General features: G+C 39.1%; 1 protein-coding gene across 3 annotated transcripts in view; it reads left to right on the forward strand.

Annotated features, from left to right (window-relative positions):
- LOC121522733 (radixin) overlaps positions 1 to 23,950 on the forward strand; it is a 67,855-nt gene that overhangs the window by 34,903 nt on the left and 9,002 nt on the right. For all 3 annotated transcript variants that reach the window (XM_041807360.1, XM_041807362.1, XM_041807361.1), the window contains exons 3-7: positions 15,137 to 15,220; positions 21,287 to 21,382; positions 21,739 to 21,861; positions 22,870 to 23,021; positions 23,274 to 23,357. In XM_041807360.1, coding sequence (XP_041663294.1) covers positions 15,137 to 15,220; positions 21,287 to 21,382; positions 21,739 to 21,861; positions 22,870 to 23,021; positions 23,274 to 23,357 — 539 coding nt within the window. The remainder of the gene's footprint in view (positions 1 to 15,136; positions 15,221 to 21,286; positions 21,383 to 21,738; positions 21,862 to 22,869; positions 23,022 to 23,273; positions 23,358 to 23,950) is intronic.

Consider the following 23,950-nt stretch of genomic DNA (forward strand, 5'->3'; position numbering starts at 1 on the left):
CTTGTTAGAAAAATCACAAGACGCCAGAATCGGTGCGGATCGTTCAAATTATTACAACAAAACACACACAACTCATGTCTCTTGTAAAGGTAGCATTATGCATTCTATCTTTTTTAGTTTAAGTGAGAATCTTCTCAGCATCTGATGACACCACTGTGTAAAATAGCAAAAAAGCATTATAATCTATGTAAACAGGTCTAAAGTTAGAGCTTCATTTTGCAGCCAGAAGCTGTAATGCCATAAGTGCTCCTCCTGTTTCCAGGAAAAGATAAGCCAGAAAAAGACCCTAAAACATATCTGATGGTTTGTTTTGACTTGACTGAAGATTTACATCAGAAGCAGCCAGGAGCTGATGGAGGCACTGCAAATAAACATTAAAGGTTATCCATAGAATCAAGCATGAAATGTGTGAAGGAGAAAGAGCTGAATATTAAAACACCAGCACATTTTTTACTTTTGTTAAGTGACATCTTTAGTTACTTGCATATCAACTTCATTACACTGATTTTTCCCAGAAAGTTAGGGAATGTGTCTTTAAAAGTAGCCATTGTAAGACATTTGTGGATACAATGGAGGCATGAATTTGTGGGGTTCATAAACTCCTGATAATAGACTCCTCTAGTGCCTAATCTATAACAGCTCAAGATCCAGGTAACTAGTTTGTGCCCTCTTTGGGACCCAGACTTCCCAAAAAAATCCATGTACACCCATAAATCTAGGCTACATATCATAAGTTTAAAAAATCCATTATTTTGCCATTTTCTATCCTGTTGACCTGCAGTGTAGATCATCTAAGCTAAGGTGTCAGTTTGACATAAATATGCCAATCTCAGTTATAACAAGATGATGACTTTCTGGAATCTTTTATCCATTTTCTGTCGTTTGCTGTCTTAGCTGCTAATGCTAACTGTGGGCTGTTTCATCATCACCTCATGCTGTGTTAAACTGTGCAGCTCTTACTGCACAGATCCTGGAGGAGATGGCATGAATAGCTCATAATGGAGAGAAAGAGAGACAAAGAGCCTGTGATGTGTCCCTCTGTGCCTCTTCAGACAGGAACTGCTTTAAAAAAAAAAAACAGCTATTACAAAATAAAACATTTTATCTGAAAAATTTAAATAGTTTTTGTCACAAAATGATGATTTTTTTTCACTTTTTGGCCCCCATAAACAAGTTTAGAAGTTTTAAGTCAGGGCTGCATGGCACAGGGTTGCCTCACAGCAAAAGGTTCCTGGTTCGCTTCCTTATCAGGACCTTTCTGTGGGGCGTTTGCATGTTCTCTCTGTCTATGCTAGGGTTCTCTCTGGGTACTCTGGCTTCCACCCACCACCAAAGACAAGCTCATAATTGGTAAAACTAAATTGCCCATAGGTGTGAGTGTGCCTGATTGTCTGTCTCTATACATCAGCCCTGTGATTGACTGGCCACCAATTCGGGGTGTACCCTGCCTCTCGCCCAATGACAGCTTGGATAGGCTCCACCCCCCGTGACCCCAAATGGAATAAGTGGTGTAAAAAATGGATTTTTTAGTCATTATTGCTTACTATGCCACTCATTTTTAGTCCCATAACTTTTTTTTAACTTCAAGTGACATTACTGCAGCACACATATTCTTGAAGCCCAGGCTGTCCTGGTAAAAAGGATGTTTATAGCTTGACTGTGAACTACAGAGTTGATGTTTTACATGCTTTTAAGACAATAAGTCCAGGCGAGTTAAATTGTTGAAAAATAGCTTAGGGCTGACAGGGTTAATGAACTTTTAGGACCAATATTGTTTATGTACCACGCTGTAAACATGCATTTGAAAATGGGACCTAACATGAATTCCTTGCTTTTTGCAGCCATCCTAATGTGGATACTTGAAAAACAGCATTTTGTGTTGTTTTGTTTGTTTAGTTTCCATTACAAAGCTGCCTGGACTGAAGACTTTGCGTGATCTAGTTTGCTTATGTGTTACTTTTTTGTAGCTCAAGAATAGCCGATTACTGAAGTGACTGTCAGTCACAGCCAGGTTAAATTTAAGGTACACATACTTTACACCTCATTTGAGCTGTGATCTTGTTGGATGGTGAGTCAGTGCTACTGTTGGTTTGCATTCATAAAGAGAGCTCATTGGCTCTGACATCATCTCTGGAGTAGACCCTCTCAGGCTTTCAGAACCAGTGTCCCATCCTGTGTGGCAGTCATGCTCAGTGTCATTTTAAAGAGGGGGTCAACAACCTGATTTTTACTGTCTTTTGTCAAAATATTTACCAGATCCTCCTCACTGCTGAAAGCCCTGCATTCACTTAACTGTAGTATTAGTAACTGTTTAAAACAAACCGACAGAGCTCCTGGTCCTTCTCTGTAAACATGAGCTGATTAGAAGACCAACTGGATCTCGGTAAGGACAAAAAAAAACATGCACCATCCTGGGCACATATTTTAACCTGCACTTGACCAGCCGTGAGCGTTACTTCATCCAGCCAAGAAGATGTTTTATGATGAATATTTTACAGTTCACAGCTGCAGAGTCTCTCCAAATCCTCTAAGCTCTGCTACAACAGGGAGAATTTATTTCTCAGAGTGGGACATTTTTCTCTGTAATTACAAACACAGTTTGCCCCAGATCTGCCAGGTTCAATAAACCACTAGTCTGGAGAAGGGGTTGATACATTTCTGTTGGTGGTGTCCTTGCTGTATTTGTGATAGTAGTGGTAGGATAGGTGACAGGGCCTGGGTACCTAGAGCCCTCATGTAAAACTGGTGCAAAGATGCAAGACTGAATAGTGACTGATGTGAAAAGGGTTCCATAGAAAATACCTGTTGGAGGGGGAATGGGTTTTGGGAAATGCCTGTGACTAGGAGAGTTGATATGCAATAGTCTTCCAATACATTAAGGCTCAGTCCCAGTACATCCCTTGCCCCTACTACCTAGTCTGCCTTTGTTTTATGCATTCATGTCCAGGGCTGGGATGGCCTTAATCTTGTTGGAATAGAGGGGTTGATTGAAGTTCAAGGGGTACATGACCCTGCAACTGGAGATTTTCCAGAGGCACACTCCAAACTGGGAGTTACAGGAAACCTCCCAGGATGTCTTGCAAGTAATCAATCTTCAAAGGAAGAGTACAAATATAAGTAGCTCCTCAAATAAGATTTGAAAAGACTAATAACTTAACTAGGGTTGTCCCGATCAGCATTTTTGGCCTCCGATCCCGATCCGATTTTTTAATATTGAACATCTGCCGATATCGAGTCCTGATCCTATACTCATAATTACCTAGATTACAGTTTCAATTGTTACTACTAGATATCTCAGACTTATTCCATTTAACTCAGTACGGCCATTATTATTGTAAAACATAAAATCACATTTCTGCTCAATATGGTGTAATAGCTCTGTTTCACTTAATTATTAGTCAAAAAATAAATTTACATATTCACTTAGTGCGGCGTTTAGTATTCAATCAGACAATCAAAATCCACTAAAAGTGGTCAGCTGAATGAACTGAGCAGTCAAAAAAGTGAACTCAAATAACCTAAGTTTCACTTAGAGGTGGTGTAACAGAGTCAATAGTTACAATAACATATGGATTCAATAAATGAATTTTAAGTATTATAATTCCACTTAGAAGGTAACTTTACTCTATTAGTCACAACAAAAACTGAACTCAAAAATGAATTAAAAACATCCCAACTCCACTTTAAAGTGGTGTAAACAGTTTAACTTCAATAGGATCAAAAACATATGAATCATACAGATTCAAAATAACAATCTTTTTAAAAATGTAGCAGCTTAATCTGAGATGAAACCAAAACATTAACACTGGAATAATACCCAAGTATCAAATACAAGGCACTCATGTAATTTCAGTGCAATTTCTAAAGTGCAACTAGAGCTGCTACATCACTCCCCCACCCTCACTTTTTCTCAGAGACTCAGCAGTGACACGGGGCAAACATCTGAGCTCCAAATGTCTGTAGTGAAGCTAACGGCAGTGAAGTTGCTTTTCTCCAGTATGCTATCACGTACTTTGTTGTATAACTCCGGTAAAGCAGTGTCAGTAATGTAATGTCTAGACGGCAGGGCATAGCGTGGGTCCAAATTCTCCACCACGAGATGGGCTGGTTGTCGAAAGCAATGAACGCGACCACTTTTTCTGTTATCTTTTTTTGCCTTGTTGCTCTCTCGAGGGTACTTGTCTGTTCTCTTAAAGTCCAGAGTGGGTATCTTTGGTGAAGCTGCCTGCTGCTCTTGTAAAGTCCCCGTATTCCTCTGCATGTTTTGATCGGAGATTATGGATCAAATTTGTAGTGTTAAACTCAGCTCTGCTGCTACCACCTCGTGAAACGATCGTGTTACAGATGCTGCAAGTGGTCGTTGGACTGTTTTCGCTCTCAAGTTTGAAGTTTGTCCACACTGCTAAAATTTTTAACACCTGAAAGCTAATGTTGCTATCGCTGCTTTGTTGTTACTGGTGCGTTTACGGCCTGTTTTAAATTATACTCCATTTATGGCAACTGACGTAAATGATTGGCTGGGCTGATCGGATCAAATTGCCGATCGCCGTTCGATTAAAAATGCTTATATCGGCCCTGATCCGATACATGTGATTGGGATCAGGACATCCCTGAGCTTAACTTAATGTTGGCTTAACACACTGTGGTCCCTTTATTAAGAACAAGCATTCTTTTAACACCACTTGTTAGAGAAATGTCTGGTAACAACATCCCGTCTGCTCACATCAGTGGCATTAATGACTGCTGGTGAATCAGGAACCTGACTTGTCATCCTGTTTTGTACAAGGGAAGATTTCACCACTACCACTCATGACTCTGTTTTGAGAGTCAGCGGGGCATTGACCGACTAACATACTGCTCTTTTACATCCAGTAAAAATAATAGAAAACAAAGTTTTGATAAAGGATGCACAATATTATTGGCATATTGATATAGGCGTAAAATATTAGATATCATATCAGTAGATTTGAAAATTCCTGATGATATTTACAGTTGATGAATCAGCTGTACATACTCAGTATAAACCATATGTTGGCCTTGATTATCGGTAGCCGCTCCTCCAAAATCATACCATAAATGACAAAGAAAACAATTCAGCATGGCTTTGAATTTGGACTTGCTTTGAGGTGCTTTCTTCATCCTTGGTGACAATGGGATTTCCCAATGCATTAACTGCTGTTTCTAAATCTTTTATGCCATTCAAATGCATGAACGTGGCATGCAGTGTTCCTCATACACCTCAGTTCATCTACCAAAAGATTTGGCTGCTGTTTTGTTCAGTTTCACCAGAAATATCAAGTTAATGTGTTGCTCAACTTTTAAGCTGACACCTTAACAAAATCAGGTGCAGTTTAATAAGTAGCTAGCAGTGAACTGAAGACGTCACTTGAAACTTACAGCAGCTTTGTGTGAATGCCCAACCTTTCAGTGTGACTGTGGACCACCTGGCTTTATCCTCATAAGAGCAGTCTTTAATAGCCATACCTTGTATACTTCCCAGCATCACTTGGGTCTGCCTCTCTTTGCACAGGAGACACTTGATGTTCTTAGCAATAATAAAATGTGTGTATGTCAGTGTCAGTGCCATGTAAAATCTGTTTGGAATTGTAGGCAAAGCAGATAAGGGCAAAAATCCAACAATGTACCGCTGTAGTTTTAATTGAGACAATGGTCCAGTGTTTCCCATAATAAATGGTAGAAGGGTGAGCCACCCATATACTATATTATTTATTTTATTACTATACTATATATATATATATATATATATATATATATATATATATACTCACACACATATATATATATATATACTCACACACACATATATATATAAATTAACATGCACCCAAGTATATTTGCTGACCATTTTGTCTTGATTTAAAAAAAAAATCTATGTCACCATCCCTGCACAAAAGAGGGGCTTGTTTAGACACGTTTTGAGATGCACCATTTCATGTTGAAAACATAGTTGCTTGTGTCAGCAAAATTTTGCAACAGCATGCTGCCAATATCATCCTGAACTTCTGCACTCAAGCATGATGGTTGCAATCTGCTGTCTCATCAACAATAACCCTTTATACATGCAGATCACCTGCTATGATTATGAAAAATCAATGCAACTTTATGAAAAGGCAAGTGATGTTCTTTGGGTGTCTTTATACTGGTAATGAATCTCGTCAAAATAGAAGAAACACAAAGAAATAATCTTTCAGAATTAGGAGGGAATACTACTCTGCTATCTCTACCACCCAAGTATAGTATCCTTCTGTGGGAAACACTGGAATCACATGAAGTATTATAACTGAATGACAGTCTGGATGTTCAAAAATCATTGCTCAAACCATGGTCTGTGCAGTGAAGACATTATGCAGTTTTGCAAGTTTTGATCACTGAAACAAGAAATAGCCCAATACTGAGCTCCCAAAACTCCTGGTTTTGTTGCCTTAGTAATGTACAGTTATCCATATCGTTGGTTTTTACAGGTATTCTATAAAAGTTTAAGATTCTGGTGTCATGTCAGCTCTGTCTGGCACATCAAGTGTTGAAGTTTTTGGTCAACAGGAACAATCATGGTCAGTGGTCAGACTGAGATAGCAGACTTTATCTGCTAACTGTAGCTATCAGCTGCAGGACATGCTGCTCTCTCTCTCTCTCTCTCTGTCTCTCTCTCTCTCTCTCTCTCTCTCTGTTTCTGTGGGTTTCTATTCTAGCATTCACACATAAGCATGTACACACATCCATATTTCTGCAGGCACAAACACACATCCACATGTTAAACAATGCCCCTTGCAGACAATGGTTCACTCTATTCCAGAGCTTTTTCTCGCTGCTCTGCACAAAGGAAATTGGTGTTATTCACCTTTATGCAGAGCTGTTCTAGAGGAAGTGTATTATTCTGCTTTATTCTACAGTGTCAACATTGCTTTGACATAATGCTTGAGTAAAATAGAACCTGTGATTGCATGTAGAGAATATCGGTTTGGAGATCTTTTTATTTTTTTCTCTTTTATCCGTTTTAAAGAGAGAATCTGCTGCTTTTTCTCTGAGGAGTGGATATCTTATCAAAACAGAGAAGTATAGTCCTGAGTTATTAAACTGCTGTTATATACCACTCCTTGAGATCTGTTGCTTAGTTTTTGTTTCACCTCCAGCTGGGTCAATCCTCTTTAGGTCATCCTGTCAATAAAGAGTTCAATCCTTCCTAAAGATACCCTCAAGGCTTTGAAGGAAATTACATTAAAATCAGCTTCAAGGGCGTTGCTATGGAGACCTTATCAGCCAAGCACAGAGACACATGACATTTACTGATATGAACATGGAAAATGCCTCATTGTGCATACATGTAAAGCAACCATATGGTTGTGCTCCCATACATAAACACAGATGTCAGCCTGTGTCTCACTGCCACAGACAAACATCACCATATGGTTTTGCTCCCAGACCTTCTAAACAGCCACTGCACAGACTCTCATCTGGAGCTGAAGTAATGCAGAAAAAAAGATCAAAAATAGGGAAGTACCGAATACAGTTTTGCCACTGATACGGATGCTGATGATCTTTGTGTAAGATTGATATATACCAAGTGTAAGATTCACTGGTTTCTAAGTTTGCTTAGCTTTATAGTGTGCTGTCACCTCCTGCAGGCAGCAGCCTAACTGGACAAAGGAGCACAAAAGTCATCCTTATTCTGTCAACAACAGGATTTTTATTCCTTTGAGCAGTAAAGAAATCTCCCAAGGAACAATGCAATGAGTATCCTACAGTCAGGGACAACTAAAAAACACAATGTGAGGATTTATTCAATGTAAACTGCATTCAGAAAATATTCAGACCACTTGAACATTTTTTAAGTTTTGGTATGTTTCAGCCTGATGCTATAGTAATTTAATCTTGCAAAGCAGATGGATACGCCCGTTTCTGTGTTTCTTTCCATCTTGCAAAGCTCCCGTCTGAACCGTTTTTGGCCCTGTTAGAAAGTGACAGGACCATCAGCATCGAGTGGCAGTACTTTCGAGATGTAAGCAAACAGCAACAAGAAGCCGGTGCAATTATGGCGGAAGAGATTAGTGTGGATGCTGCTAAAGCGCCAGTTTTATCAGAACTTGACGTCATTTCTTCGTTAAAAGAAGAACAAAGAACAGCATTGAGTTGTTTTCTTTTCAAAAACAAAAAAGTCGTGTACTGACATGTCTACAGTCGCCATGGTTCACGTTATGCAGTTCTCTTTGGAGCTTACTCCTCACTAGAACAATGTCATGTGTTTTCTTGCTCTCATTGGCCCGTAAAGATGTAACGGATAGAGGGTTCATCCAACCACACCGATTTTTGTTTTGTTGTGTTCCACACATCCATCTGGCGTGTCAGGTTAAAAGTAATTTATATTCATTTTTTTCTGTCACTGATCTACTCTCAGTTCTATGTCGGGACAGTGAAGACAGGATTTTAGAAATGTTGGACATTTTATGAAAAATAATAAACTGAAATATCACATTGACATAAGTATTTAGACTGTTGGCAAAAGACAGAAAAATTAGCACAGGTGTCGATTTTTGTGAATCAATCAGGACAATTTTTAACAGACCTTAAAAAAAGCATGTTAAGCTTTCAGACAAACAGTCTAAGGCAATAAGTCTCAATATTAGTGCAGTTACATTAGAGAATTGATGCAGTTTTTTTCATAGCACTCTGAAGCAATTTCCAATTTTCTAACAAATTAGATATTTAAGTTTCTCAACAAACTTGAACTATGCTATAGGACGATTATAGATTGTGAAGAAAAAGACTAGTGACAATTTGCCAAAGCTGAGAAATCTCATTCTACTTGTACCCATCTATGTTCACTCCCTCCCTGAAACTGAAACTTAAGATTTAGTCCTTTAAAAGTTTTAGGATTTTTTTTAACAAGCACACAGTCAAAAGTGCTGCATTCCAGTTTGATTGGATTCACAATGCTCATGTGCTAAAGACTTAATGGCTGATAAAACAATGAGCCTATAGACTAACACAAGGGAAGCACAGTGTTATTTTATGCTGATATTTAATATGCCCATATTTCTAAAACCATTTGTTGATACTGACGCCAAAATGATATATATATACACACCTTTTTATTGTGAAAGAAACACCAAGTGTCTTCTGTGCACAAAGAGGCTAAGTTAAGCAGTAGAGACAAATGTTTTAATGTTTGGGGCTTCATTCAAAGTCTTTAGGGCTCACACTTGGCACCTTCAGCAACCATCTATACCTGATGATGCTCTGTACTTTTGTTGATGTTTAAGGCTGATATATAGTTTATAGTATATAAGGTTTTTTTGTTTTTTTTTTGGTGGAAATGTCCAAATCTGATGACACTGATATCGGCATGCCTATAATATTATGCATTTATAAATCACATTATACCCATGATAGGTGATCAGTTTTGATGATCAATTACTAGATGAAATAACTTCACTCCACCAAACATGTATTTTTAATGAAATATGATGCTAATGATTGGTTGCAGATCAGTTGGGGCATCTTTAATTGAAACATGACCAAGTTTCTTTCTGTTTGGTTGGACATTTGGTCTTCACAAGTTGAAGTTCAAGAACACACACTAAGTATCTGCAAACATTGACACAGGCAGTTTAAATACCCTCAAGTGACATGTAGTTGACGTAGATCAGTCACAGTGATGTGATGTCTGAGATATCACAGACAAAAGAAAGAGATCAGAGTAGAAATTTCTCCCCCAAAAATCCATAAATACATGTAAATAATTCAATTTTTTAATCAGCTGCATCTTTAATAAGTGGCTAGATGTTGAAAATTAAGGAAGAAAACCTGCAAAACACGAGTGTTTGTGTGCATGATGCTGTATTAACGTGTATTTGTGTGCATTCAGAGAGCATCGTTGGGGGTAGAGAGCTTTTGTCTTTTGTCTGCAGAGCATGCTTATGTTCATGTATGTGCATGTATTTGTGCGTCTGGTCTGGGTGTATTTTCCAGGTCAGTTGAGCTGTCTGTGAGTCTAGTGTTTCCTCACTGAGGGTTTCTTCTGATTGATGCACTCTGGTCACCTCAGGCATTATCTGTCTGTCAGTCTTTGTCTCATAGACTCACCCACTAACACACACTACTGCTGCATGCCTGAGGGAGGTTACAAGTAAAAATACAGGCTGCACTGTTACCTCCTTCTCTTCTGTGTTTCTCCCCCTCTCTCTCTCTCTCTCTCTCTCTTTGCCCCCCTTGCTGTCAGGGTTTCTTAAGGACAGTGGCATTTGCTCTCACTGCAGCTTGTTTTGCTTACTGCAGCAAAGAACAGTGCAGTAAACTGTTTAACACCTCTAATGTGTGTGAGTCCAGCACTGTAACCCAGTCCAGAAGAAAACTATTGACCCAGTTCACTCATGAACATTTCTGGAAAATGCCAGTAGAACAGTGGATGTATTTAGGAGGCCACTGCTGCGTCATGTTTGATTGTTCAGGGTTGTTGTGCAGTTTTTTTTGTCCTAGTCTAGCCCTGGCACTCATTCAGTAGCAAGATCTATATTTTTCAGCAGAAACAATTCAAAATACAGTTGTAATTATGAAGGAATTGTGAGATTGGCAGGTGGACTGGTGCAGCATCAGCAGTATTTTACCATGGTTGTGAAGAGGGAGCCGAGATGTAAGGTAAAGCCTTTGATTCACCTGACAATCTTTGCTCCAACCTTCTCCAATGGTCATGATTTTTAGGGAGTGACTGAAAGAATGAGATTGTGGATACAAAATAAGAATTTTCAGGAGGGTGGTGGCCTCATCCAGACAGGGTTTGCACGGAATGGAGCTAGTTATGGTGATTAAGGGAGCATCTGGTCATCTCCTGGACATGTCCCTGTGGAGGCCGTCTTAGGGGGGTCTGGCTAAAGACCATACATCTCTGACAGCAACTCTCACAGGCCAGTCATCTGTGACATCCTTTATCTCAGGAAGGAAGTGCTGTACTTTTCCAGTATATTTCCAGTTTAGATTATTTTAAGAAATTCAACTATTCATAAATAGATCCTGTCAGTTAAATTCATCACATAACCACATTGCAAACATTACATAGGCCTACTAAGAAATATCTCATAAATAAAACATGTCGGATGTCTAACCCCAGAATGAATTGTTTAAAAAAACATTTTAGAAGTATTTAGACAAATGATGGCTCACTTTAGCTTTGTTAGCTGTACGCTTTATCTGTAGCTAAAGCTAACAGTGTAGCTAGCTGTGTAATTAACATAACTACATAAGCCACTGTAACTAAGTTAGCTTTAGCAACAAAAGCTTAAGCAAACATAGCTACGTAGATAACATATCTACATAGCATCCATGGCTGCTTTGTGATCTGAGCTTTAGCTACATTATCTACATAGCTTGGTTAGCTATGTAGCTCAGTTAGCTACAAAGCTCCATTATCTTTAGCTAATTTAGCTCTAGCAATGTAAGTTTTAACAAACGTAGCTACATAGATAACGTGTCCACATAGCTTTCATAACTGCGTGGTGAGCTTAGCCTTAACTTTAACCGTTAGCTGTGTTACCAGCGTAGCCACATAGCCAACTCAGCTACGTTAGTTACGTAAGTTACGTAGCAGGTTTTAACTTCTAACTTTTGGTATCCTAATCATTACCTTAACCCTTTCCCTAACCCTAAATGAGAGTTTAATCTGATTTTATTCAGAAAGTTTTAGCGTTTTTGTCCGTTCTGACATCTTCAGCATCTCAGATGAGTGGTCTGAGAGAGTGGTCATCAGAGATGGACGGTCTGCAGCCAGATTGTATTCAGTCTTTTCTGCACTTTCAACAGGGAGGACACCCTGGTGCAGACCCAGAACTAGATGGAGGTTATTTATCCCATCTTGCCTAGGAATGCCTCAGAATCGTCTAGGAGCTGGAGAAGTCACTGGGGATAGGGGAATCTGAGTTGATTTGCTTAGCCTCCTACCACTGTGGTCTGATCCCATATGAGTGGAAGAAGAAGATGAATAGATGAATAAGCACAATTAACATTTTAGCCAAAGTTGCATATCCTATTCTAGAGAGACAACATTAATCCAGTATGGGCACAGCACAGTAATCCCAAGTGAAACTACTATAAACTACTCCTATGTGCCAGCTGAGTGTTTCCTCCTATCAGACATCTATAAATATTCCTCACACATCGTGCTCTCAGTGTTACAGCCAGCCTCCATAGAAGGCTCTGGCTGTTTACGCTGCTCATTTTTCTGCCAGGAAGCTGCAGAGGAAGCTGCTTTCACTTGACTCTTTTAAGAGGGAAAATTATTGGGAAAACTCCACTTAGCAGCTCCAGCAGCATTTCCTTAACCAGACGTTATCTATAATTAAGTCACCACGGATGAATTTTTAATTTGTGAATAAACTGTGTACTTTATCGGAGGGATAAAAGGAAAGAACAAGAGAGACAAGAAGGGACGTGAAGATCCACAGAGAGTCATCAGAAAGTACAAAGAAAATGCTGTAAGCAGCTATTCTCCTGGGTTTACAGACCATCTGCATTTAAAAGAGAAGAAAATTGCATGAAAAATACTGCAGCAGTTAAGAGAAAGGGCATTTAATCTTGTGTATGGTGATAAATGTTGTCCAAATGGGTTTAAAACAAATAATGGATGCTTTCATGAAACAGATGAAAACGAAATGAATGCATGACAAGTGAGTGGAAGCAAAAAATGGATTCACAACTACTACAAGATGTGAATAACACAGCTCACTTGAATTAATGCAACCCATCTGCTGCTACTCCAGGAACTTATAGAGAGCCTAAGCTGAGGGAAAAGGCGCCAAGGAGTTTTTAGTATTTCACAATTCTTCCATAGTAAGTTTTAAATTGTTTCCATCTCTGTTATTTTAATGGAGGGTTTGCTCTCAGGCCACTGAGTTGAGCGCTGCCATGAAACTGAGATCAGCTGATCTCACGCAAGCCCTCATCAGATGATGGCGAGGTGACCTGCCCTAAGCATGCTGTTGGCTTATCGCACTCATGCTGCCATATTTAAACTGCTCTAGTCTGGCTCAGCGTTACTGCTCCCTCTTTAAGCCATTTTGCAACCTTCCTCCACACCAGCTCCTCCTTTCTTATGCTTCTGACTTAATTAATATTCTGCTTGATACTTTCCACATGGGCTTGTGGAAGGGCAGGGGAATCCCAGAAAAGCTACGCTGCAAATATAAACTACAAAAGCACTCGTAGAGCGCAGACCTCCACCAAGGCAGTTCAGCCCTATCTCCCAATAGTAAAGAATCCTTTAAAACATTCCTGGATCCAGACGGTAATCCGGATCACTCCCAAAATCTAATCAGTTCTTCCTTATGCTATTTCTGACGTTTCCTGAAAATTTCATCAAAATCCGTCCATAACTTTTTGAGTTATGTTGCTAACAAACTAACTAACAAACGCAGCTGGTCACAGAACCTCCTTGGTGGAGGTAATAACAGCAATGAGAGCAAAACATTAATAACAGCTAATAAAACGAAAAATTTATAGCGGCAAATCATGACAAAGTGGTTTCTTGACAAAGTGTTCCAGACTGAAATGATGAATAGTGTCACAAAGGTACCAAGCTTGACTAAAACCCCCATTTAGAGGCTCCAAGACATCTAATTTTGTAGCTGTGGTATCAAATCAGGTATCACTGAGGTTTGATTTGGTTTCATAGTATGGTATCAAAGAGGCCACCCAAAGGGGGCGCTGTGTCTGGTCTTAATGACAAACACATAGCCGATGGGGTTCAGAAGAACTGAAGGACCCCTTACTAAGACATTTAAGCATAGTTGAACATCACATCTCTATTAGTTTTGACAGAATTTTGAAGTTTTCCTTTGTCTCCCTCTTGTAGGATTGAGGTTGTAAATGTTGTCAGACTCAGCCCTCTGAGTCCTTTCTCCACATCCTGCACTCTTCTTCTGCATTCTGTGCTTTTACCCTGAGCAGAAAAAAAAGCTATGCTGGGGTAGAGGTGCATAATATTGAATTATTCATGATGGTAAAATAATTAAACGTTTCACTGCCATTGGGAGAAGTGGCAGCAGTGCAGTGCAGCTTTTTGTTGCACAGCTGCAAAGTGAGAAAACAGTCACAAGAATGTGAGCTTCATGCGGTAAAGTGTGACTTAAAGAGCATTTGTTTACTTGGACACTTCATTCAGGTCTCCTGTGATCATGGTCAATATAATTTGGCTCTGACAAATATAAAAAAAAATTCAATTTCAAAGTGGCAACAGGTTTCTATAAAGTAATGTCTATTAAACAAAAATATGTAATGTAAAATAAGTGACTGCATAAATATTCACCCCCTTTGAAGTGACTGACCTGATTTAACAGAGGTCCAGCTAATTGGTGCTAGTAGTCTCACAATCGGTGATATAGGGATCACCTGAGTGAAGTGATTGCAGTATAAAGACACCTGTGTCTTGAAGGTCCAGTCACTAGAATCAGTATTCTTGGCAACCATTACACCATGAAAACAAAAGAACAACTCAGAGAAAAGGTTATTGAAAAGTATTAGTCAGGAGATGATTCAAAAAATTTCAAGGCACTGAACATCCCCTGGAGTTCAGTTAAAGGGATATTTCAGTATTTTTGAAGTTGAGTCATATGAGGTACAAAGCAGTAGTAGTGGCATCTGCCTCCAGTGATTTCGGTGGGCATGGGCATGGTAAAACATATGCATTTGAAAACTTTTGAAGTGTTTTATTTTTTTACCCAGAATGCCACTGTGTTTTTGTCACTATTTTGAAATGCAAGCGCATGTAACAAATAGCCAAAGACATGTGGGAGACTCTATGGTCAAGTGGAAGAAAGTTCCTTGAAATTTTCAAGCGATCAATGATTATGACAACCATAGCTTGTTCTGTTGTTTTCAAATGCTCTCTTTAAGATGTTTCCTTCTATGAGAAGTATTTTCTTTTTGCTTATGTTCCCCTTTAAATTGTACCTTTGTTTACTAATACATGCAGTGTTGCATGTTTACTTTGGTTTTACTCCTTCTTTGTTTCTTTTTTTAATTTGCATCGAGCCTGTATCCAAAGAGCTTTAGAAGATCTGAGAGAACTTATGACCAAGGTCCAATTCTTTACCTGTCTTTTCATTGAATTGTGTTCTCTTTATTCCTGCAGATCAATGTGCGCGTCACCACCATGGACGCTGAGCTGGAGTTTGCCATCCAGCCCAACACAACAGGCAAACAGCTCTTTGACCAGGTACGACAGAGACCCCATTTATGCAATGCATCAGCACATTTATACGTGTTTTGGTCATTTTGATACCAATTGGTGATCCTTAATGCTTTGTGTGGATGTATCTCAATGCAGACTGGAAACAGTTTGGTATCTGATAGCTCAGACTGCACACAGAGGTGGCTGGAGATGCTTTCATCCAGACTGGATTGGTTATGTAAAGATGCTTATGGCATACATTCAAGACTGGTGATTCAACTGACATGCAGTATTCCTCCACTAGTGAACTAATAAGATAGCTTAAATTACATTGGTCTAGCCTTGGTTAGAGTGATGGGAATTGTGGTTCTTTTTAGGGTATTATGATTATATAGAGCTGATCATTCAGTTTCCAAAAAGCTCTGTCTTTAAACAACAAGCATGGATAAAGGAAACTGTTTCTCACATGGTGGTCAGAAAAACCTGCTCGTCCGCAAATGACACAAACCCATCATAACTTGTCATCTTGAACTGAGTTCAAAATGGCACTGCTAGCCACTTGTGGCTAGTTCATCCCATTCATTCTTATTGGGATATCAAGCCATAAAGACAGCATAAAAATAATGCATGGGCTGTTATTTGCATATCAGGCGAGAAAGTGAGTTCTCATCTCAGGTTGTTACTGATGACACATTGATAATGTATGTGGATGCATGTACTGTATTACAGCCACTCTGTATCTGAATGCCAAAACAAGTCATCAATGCATAGTATAAACAGCCCCAGAAGCACACAGTAATAAGTACTTTACACAGTTTTTAATTTTCACAGTATTATATAATAAGTAATATAATAATAGCTACGACTTATAGCGCCTTTCATGAGACCCAAGGTCGCTTTACAGAAGAGCAGAAGACAAGACACAACACAAAAGACAAACAGAGTGTATGTAAGGGAGCAGGTTTAGGAGAGACTGTAAGCTGTGTTGAACATGTGGTGCTTGAAGAGTTTTTAAACATGTCCAAGGTTGGAGCATTGCGTATGTTTTCAGTGAGGTTGTTCCAGAGGATGGGAGCTATAGTCCTAAAGGCTGTGCCTTCATAGGTATGAAAAAAAAAAGATCCCAAAACAATTTTCAATTGTTGCCAAGTCTATCATGTAGTTTAATTTTGAAGGTTATGTTCCCATCTCTCTTTGTTCCATCTTTGTTCAATCTCAAGTCCAAATTGCTCGGTATCTTGTAAAACCAGTTGGTTATGATAGAAAATTTTGAGAAATTTGGGTGGCACAGGAGTTGTTGTGAAAGAGGTGCTGGGGGGCCCTGACAGAGAACCAGTGTAGAACAACTGTTTTAATACATTAAGACAACCATTTCTAATGGGTACATTTGAAAGACTAACATTTCAAAACACCTTTGAACGTAGAGGAGAGTTATAATTCACCTTTAAATTTGATGATTCATCCTGAAATTTTTGACCTTTGACAAAGAACCACATTGTTTGTACAAATCAAAAGTGTTAATGAAAGTCGGTTTGTGTGCCAGTGGGTGATAGGCTGCCTCAGAGTCAGCACTGGTTTCATGAGAAATGACAAAGCACTCTTTGTTTGCTCTGGGAGCTCTGAGAAGACAGTGGATGTTCGTGTAAAAGGGCAGCTTTCAGCATTGTTTCATGTCAGGCTCTGAGGGCTTGTCGAGGGCTGTGGTGACACGGAGAGAGGAAGAAAGAGAGAGAGAAGCTTTGTTTCTGTTTTTCATGCTGACTTTGTCTGTGGTCAAACCATACAATCATATTTAAAGATGAGCATAAGATCAGTTTATGCAACCCTAACCTGACAATCGTTGTCTTACTCACACTAAAACCGTTATTTTAATCTTGCCGTTTGTGTACTTCCTGGTCTTCCTGTTATAAACAACTGACAATCCAGAGTCAGCAATATTAAAAATGAGGACTAAACAAACTTGAAGGATCTTGACACAGAAAAAGAAGACATTTATAGTAATCACGTCACCTTTGCCTCTGGGAACTAGACTCAGGTGACAGAAGGTGGAGAAAGATTGAGCTGGCAGACGCAGAAGTCATGTTCAGACTCCACTGGTGGATGACACTGGAGTTTCATGTGTCTATCATAAACTAAAAATAGATGAGGATAAGGTACATGCTGCTTCTGTGCACAAGGAAAGCACGCAGCTATGCTTCATTGAAATTATGTAACAGGGCTGCACAATAGATGGTAGTTTCATAGTCATTACAGTTTGAGGATTTGATATAAATGAACCACAAAAGTCTGAAAGTATGAGACAAATACATGACAATTGATTTCAATGTAAACAAACACTGCTTTCTCACTCTGCATTGTTAATATTAACATACAGGATGGATGGAGTCCATCCTGGTTGATTGTTGTCAGTTTAGTGATAGAAATTGTTTTATTATTATTTTTTCAATATTCAGTGAGTGCATGTATAGTGTACAGTATTTGGTGTATATGTGCCTAATGCACTCTCTTTAAGTTTTGCATACCTATCAAGAGTTAAAAGTTGAACCCTCATCATATCTTTTGTCACATTTTCTTGGGAAGGGTAGTCAATCATAATAGACCAGCATTAATCATTAATATTATAATAAAGACTATACCCTATTATAAGAAGACCAGCGTTAGTTTATTACAGCATTGAAGTCGTATTACTCTTGGAAGATGAAGCAATGACCACTGTAATGCTAGCATTAGCAAAAAATAACATATTTAAAGGTGATCATAGAAATGCAATCTTAGTATTATACTATCTTAGAATAGTATTTATGATCATTATTTTTATATTTTTATTTTATTATTATTATTATTATTATTATTATTATTATTATTATTAAGATACAGGGAATACCACACTGCCTTGCTCAGGAAACCCATTACTCCATGAGTTCTCACCAACATGAAAACAAGATAATAATAGATTTTGTCATCACTCTCACTTAAATTTAAGTGAGGAGCAGAGGGAGTCATGGCATGGTAGTTTGAAAAGTGAGATTCAATGAAGGACATTATGCTGTTGGTTAAACAAGAAGGTTAGACGACTTCAGTCGCAATTTATATTGCAACTGCCTATCTGACCAAGACTTAAAGAAATATTACAGGCCGTCACCTTTATGTGAGCAAAAAACCCTCTCAATAAACTATGATCACAACCCAGGATTTAAAAACCTGGTCAGTACTCTAAGTTTCTAAGTATTTATTATTTTTTTGACCACAATAGTGTATGAGCACTATCTCAGAAACATTTTTTTTATTATGATATATTTTATCTTACTTTTCTTCTAGGTGTCTTGAATGTTTAAGTGTCAAGTATTTAATAAATGCTTGTACAATCTACAAGTAATCTTGTTTAATAAAGGTGATATTAGTGTCAATCCAAATAACCCTGATTGGGATTTTTGGCATGATCCAGCAGCCTTAGCATCCACCCTTTCTCCTCATGACACAGACTGGTCTGCTCAGTCCCTAACCGGGACCAAAAGTATCTGCTTGAGGCTTTGCAAGATGGATGTATGCGATGACAGACATGGAATCTGGACAATCCATCGGCCATGCAAGGTTTCTAGCAATGTTAAACTGATGCACTGGTGTATCCCTAACATTTCATGAAGTTTAAAAACCTCCAGTTGCTTCTTAGATAATGAAGATTGAACATGATATTGAATGTGATGCAAATGTCTCAGGATTCTTATCCAAAACAGATTCAGCTGGCAACATTCTGCTGCTTGTCCCACCCCCTAGTCACTGCTCCCTATTTCTATTAAACTTATGAATGTTGAAGGTTAATACAGAACAGGAGCTCACATGTTGGGCCGTGAATGGTGAGCTCTGTGATAATGAGCCACGCCAGAGGCAGCCTTTGAGTGGTTTGTCGGTCCTGTTTTCATTTTTAAACACTTCTGATTCACATGAATTAAAAGAGGGAGCCATTGGAAAAAAAAGGCTGTTGAGCTAAGTATAAGCGCTGGGAAGCTCACACACGCAGGATGATAAAAGACACAGAAAAGCTTTTTAATCTCACTAACGTCAGTAGTAGCATGTTAGCCCCCCTCAGTGCGATAGCTCTTTGATGACAAGAAGCACAAACACTTTAAAATTCATTTTATATCAAAGAGAAGAGTCCCATTTCGTCTCCAAAACAGCTTTTTCTGTTCTTTTTATGTTGCCGCTTTTCCTCTCTTCTCTTCCACTTATTCTTTCTCTTTTATCCTGGTATTCCCAAATCATTTATCTTCATTCTGAGGCTTCTCCACCACATCTGCATGCTGAGCTCTCAGCATCCAGACCACTTTCCCAAACCCACAGAGGCCTCACATGTTTGAGTGGATTTTTAAGTGTCTGTATGGAAGTTTCAGTGGTGTTATTTTGTTTATGGCTGGGATTATTTTGTACACATTGGCATATGTTTCTTTGAGCATGACTTGATGTGTCTAAGTGTGGGAGAGTTAATTACATGGCGGTAAATGCTGTTGTATTGACTGTGTAAATCACATTAGGGTCTGAGTAAGTAAGTGTCCTCATCCCCCCAGGGACTCTCTCTGTGTCTGTCTCTGTGTCTGTAAACGGGGCAACAGTTTGTACACAACAAAGCATGAGAGTATGAGGGAGAGAGGAGGGAGGATGAAGTCGGTAAAAGGAAAAGACCCAAAGAATCTTGAGAGAATAAGCTAGTTTAGCTCCACAAATTGTCCCTTTGCATTTATTAAGCAGACTCAGTATGAGATACCACACTGCTATTAATCTGTGCGGATTTATGCACTATAACATGAGCCCTTTACATATTGCATTTCCATATCAGTGCTTTATCAAAGTTTTGCAGTCATTGCAGCCATGCCTTCATCCTTAGACACTGCATCCACAATAGCCTAATATTGATGTCCCAGTGTGTGGTATTCATTTGCATTAAAGGTGTTGCAGAGGCACAAAAGGTACAGAGAGTAAACTCAAAGTTAAAAGTTCCACTTAGGCTACATTCCACTTAGACATGCAGGACCATAGCACTCTTTCATAATGCTGGTTGTGACATTACACCAGTATGGCACCTTCCAGCTCCCACAGCTAATCACCACTCTTTCTCTCAACACAGCGGTGTATTTAAATATGATGTACTTCTCACTAATCCCTGCTTGCATTAATGCTGAAGCACCAGGCTGCTGCTGCTGCTGCTGGCAAAGGTTAACCCCCCCCACCCCAGCCTCCTCTTTCATGGCATAAAGCTTGTTGCACCCTCATATTGGGATTCATGGTACTATGAATGAATTGCTTTTGAACTAATTTTATTGTATTCAGTACACATTGTCATATATGTATCTATCCATATGCTTGACTAATCCAGGGAGCATCTTTAGAGCAAAGGCTTCTCTGCCAAGTAAAACTGTATATCCATTTTGCAATAAAATGGTTAGATGTTTGAGGAGAGTGTTCCTGACCGAAATAAAGTTGTCTGTTTTAAAAGGATCTACCCTTTCCATTTTCCCAGATGGATGTGAAATATATCCCATGCAATTGACATGAAGCAGGCGATCTGTCATGTCCGGATAAAGAGATCCAGGGATGTTATTAGTGAATTGTATCTGACATGTGTCACTGAGGAAGGTTGTTGTCACGTTCTCTGTGCTGTACTCTTTTGTGCTGACTTTTGAGACCATGCTCCTTGTAAACAAAACCCTTTGTTTGTTGTATTATGACATGATGATTTATGTATGAATGATACAATAAAAGCAATAGTGCTTTGGCATCGTATGGGGGAACTGGGTCTAGCATGAGTGTAACCGTATTATTTTGCCAAAACTTTTTGACCATCTTTATCAAAATTCTAGTTAAGTAAGACAAAAGACATATCAATTCAAGAGATCGCATTTTGAAGAGTGCATTTTATTTTCTGAAATTAAAAGAGAGAAGGGGGGTAGCCTGTTTGACTTGTCTGTCTAACCTTATGACTATTTTAAATTAAGGACAGGTAACCCTTGGATACATCCTTACTGTGTTTTGTGACTCTTAAGTCAACTGAAATGTTTGTACCTGTGTTGTGAGCACGTGTCAGAGAGCTTTACATCTAAACCGCTGCTGCCTTTTCAGGTGGTGAAGACAGTGGGTCTGAGGGAGATCTGGTTCTTCGGCCTTCAGTATACAGACAGTAAGGGCTACATCACGTGGCTCAAACTCAACAAGAAGGTGAGACACTGTGAAGACAACCACTCCAAAACATCCTGCTCATATTTTTCCTAATCCTGTTTTAAATATTTGTGCAAATATGTGCATTTCCGCATCTTTAAAACATGATGGCATGTGGCGATGGAAGCCTCCTGGATTGAGACGATCATACTAAAAGCTTTAGAAGTGAACTAGTGTGCATAATTTCACCTCAATATTCTGTTTGATGGTAACTTAAATCTCAGGCCTCTGTAATCTTGTCTTAAGAGATGTCACAGTTTGAGTTCCTAAAGATTTATTCATATGTTTACATACTAGGGGAGACATGCAATGGCTGGGGATTATAGTTGAAATGTTTGTGCATGTTCTTTCTGCAGGTGACCCAGCAGGATGTAAAGAAGGAGAATCCTCTGCAGTTTAAGTTCAGAGCAAAGTTTTTCCCAGAGGACGTTTCTGAAGAGCTCATTCAGGAGATCACCCAGAAACTCTTCTTCCTACAGGTACTGAAATGTTAAACTAGCTGCCAAGTTTTGTCTGTTCTTTGTTAACCAAATGAGACCAACATGAGGTGGATTCAGTAGGGACCTGGGCCTGGAGCTGAGTACACTTGACCCCAAAGTCTAATTCATTTGATCAGTTTGAACTCAAGTGCACCGTGTTCTGCTACAGTGCCCAAGTCTGCTTGAAAAGGAAGTCTCAGGCATGATTTATGTGTATCCAAGCACAATCCATGAGAGATGTGAATGCAACTGTGCTCAAGTATGGGATACTCAGCAAGTAGACATGTAAAAGCAATTCTAAATGTTCCTCATCTCCTCTAAAACCATTGCATCTGTGTAGTATGACTCTTATTTCTCCTCTGAGCTGCACAGCAGATGTGTAGATAGGAATGTGGTCATTATTGATGTCTCAGAAATAAAAGAAAAACATTTACTGGAGCAGGATAGACTACATTGTCCATACTGAGCACAAACTGTTATCTACGGAGGGAATGATTGTAGTGGTTGCATCTCCTTTCTTCATTTTGGGAGATTGCATACAAACATGAAGGCATACTTCCACCTACTGTATAGAACTGCATACATACACTATAAATTTGCTCAGGCACACAAAAATGTCACTGATGTGAAAGCAGACCAGCAGAGATGAAGGGAAGGGGGAGTGATCATGCTCAAGTATGGTAGGAAACATTTGTCCCTAATGTGAAACACCCCCTTAGCCTGAAAATGAGCTGTGATATGCAGCTCAGTTCACAGCTGTTGTCTTGTGTGGAAGCTAGATCTTGTCACAAATGTCTGCTTGTGTTTAGCTCTGAAGCTTTGGAGAAATCTGCTCCTTTCATTTGAGAAATCATGTTTGTATTTGTACTTAAATTCCAGTATTACATTCATTTTAATAAATTTCATTGACTACCCTCCTCACTGGCAGATGTGGTCTCTGTTTTTTACATCATCTGGATTGAAGTTTATGAGCGTGTCCCTGTGTTAATGGTTGTTTCCTTCCTGCAGGTTAAAGAGGCCATTCTGAATGATGAGAACTACTGTCCTCCAGAGACAGCTGTGCTGGTGGCCTCCTACGCTGTACAGGCCAAATACGGAGATTACAGTAAAGACATCCACAAGCCGGGATACCTGGCTTCAGATCGGCTACTGCCACAGAGGTACAGTCAGTATGCAAACATCATGAACATTCCAGTAGAGAAACTCCCTGCCTCTCCCTGTGGTACATTATATTACTCTGTTAAGATTTTCCTCTACAAATGACACACAGAATACAATTTAATCAGTGCAGACTGTCTGTTCCACTCACCTGGCTATATCAAACCTAAGAGAGCTGCTGTTAGAAGTTGCATAGAAATTCAGTACATTTGTTGCTTTTTTCTTTCATGTCTTTGTGCATGTGTGTCCTGCAGAGTTTTAGAGCAGCACAAACTAACAAAGGAGCAATGGGAGGACAGAATACAGACGTGGCACGAGGAGCACAGAGGAATGCTCAGGTAAATACTGATGATTAATGTTTTTAAAATCTCGTCACGCTTGCCAACATGATAAACCACAAGTATAACATAAATCTGCAGTTTTTAATGTAGCAATCCCACAAACATAAAAAAAATCCCACAAACGTAATAGCAGTTGCCTTCTGCTTCCATAACAACTATGACATTCACAGGGATTTATTATGTTTATGGGAAGGTTAAAAATCACAGTCTCTCAAATTTGTATTAACTTCCTACAAATGTAATGTGAACATGAAAAGTTAAAATTTGTTGTATCCTTTTTATAAATGGCAATGGTTCAAGTCAGTTTAAGCTGAAGCCATACCAAAGAATGCAATTTAGGTGATTTTATGTTCACTATGAAGCAGGAAGTTTTTCCTGAGTCTTTTAACATGGGTAGAGCAATGAATCCTTGCCCAAAGTTTTTGAATGCAAAAAGCAGTGAAAGTGTTGGTATTAATTTTGGAAAATTCTGCATAATCCAGTGGGTTCTTATCTTACATTTTTAGAGGGCGTTAATTTGATCCAAATATAAGTAATTTAATGTTCATAGAGAGCCGGCAAGCAGGGGCAAACTTCCTGGGACTCAAAAA

This window comes from Cheilinus undulatus, linkage group 15, assembly GCF_018320785.1.
Source record: "Cheilinus undulatus linkage group 15, ASM1832078v1, whole genome shotgun sequence".
Taxonomy (NCBI): Eukaryota; Metazoa; Chordata; class Actinopteri; order Labriformes; family Labridae; genus Cheilinus; species Cheilinus undulatus.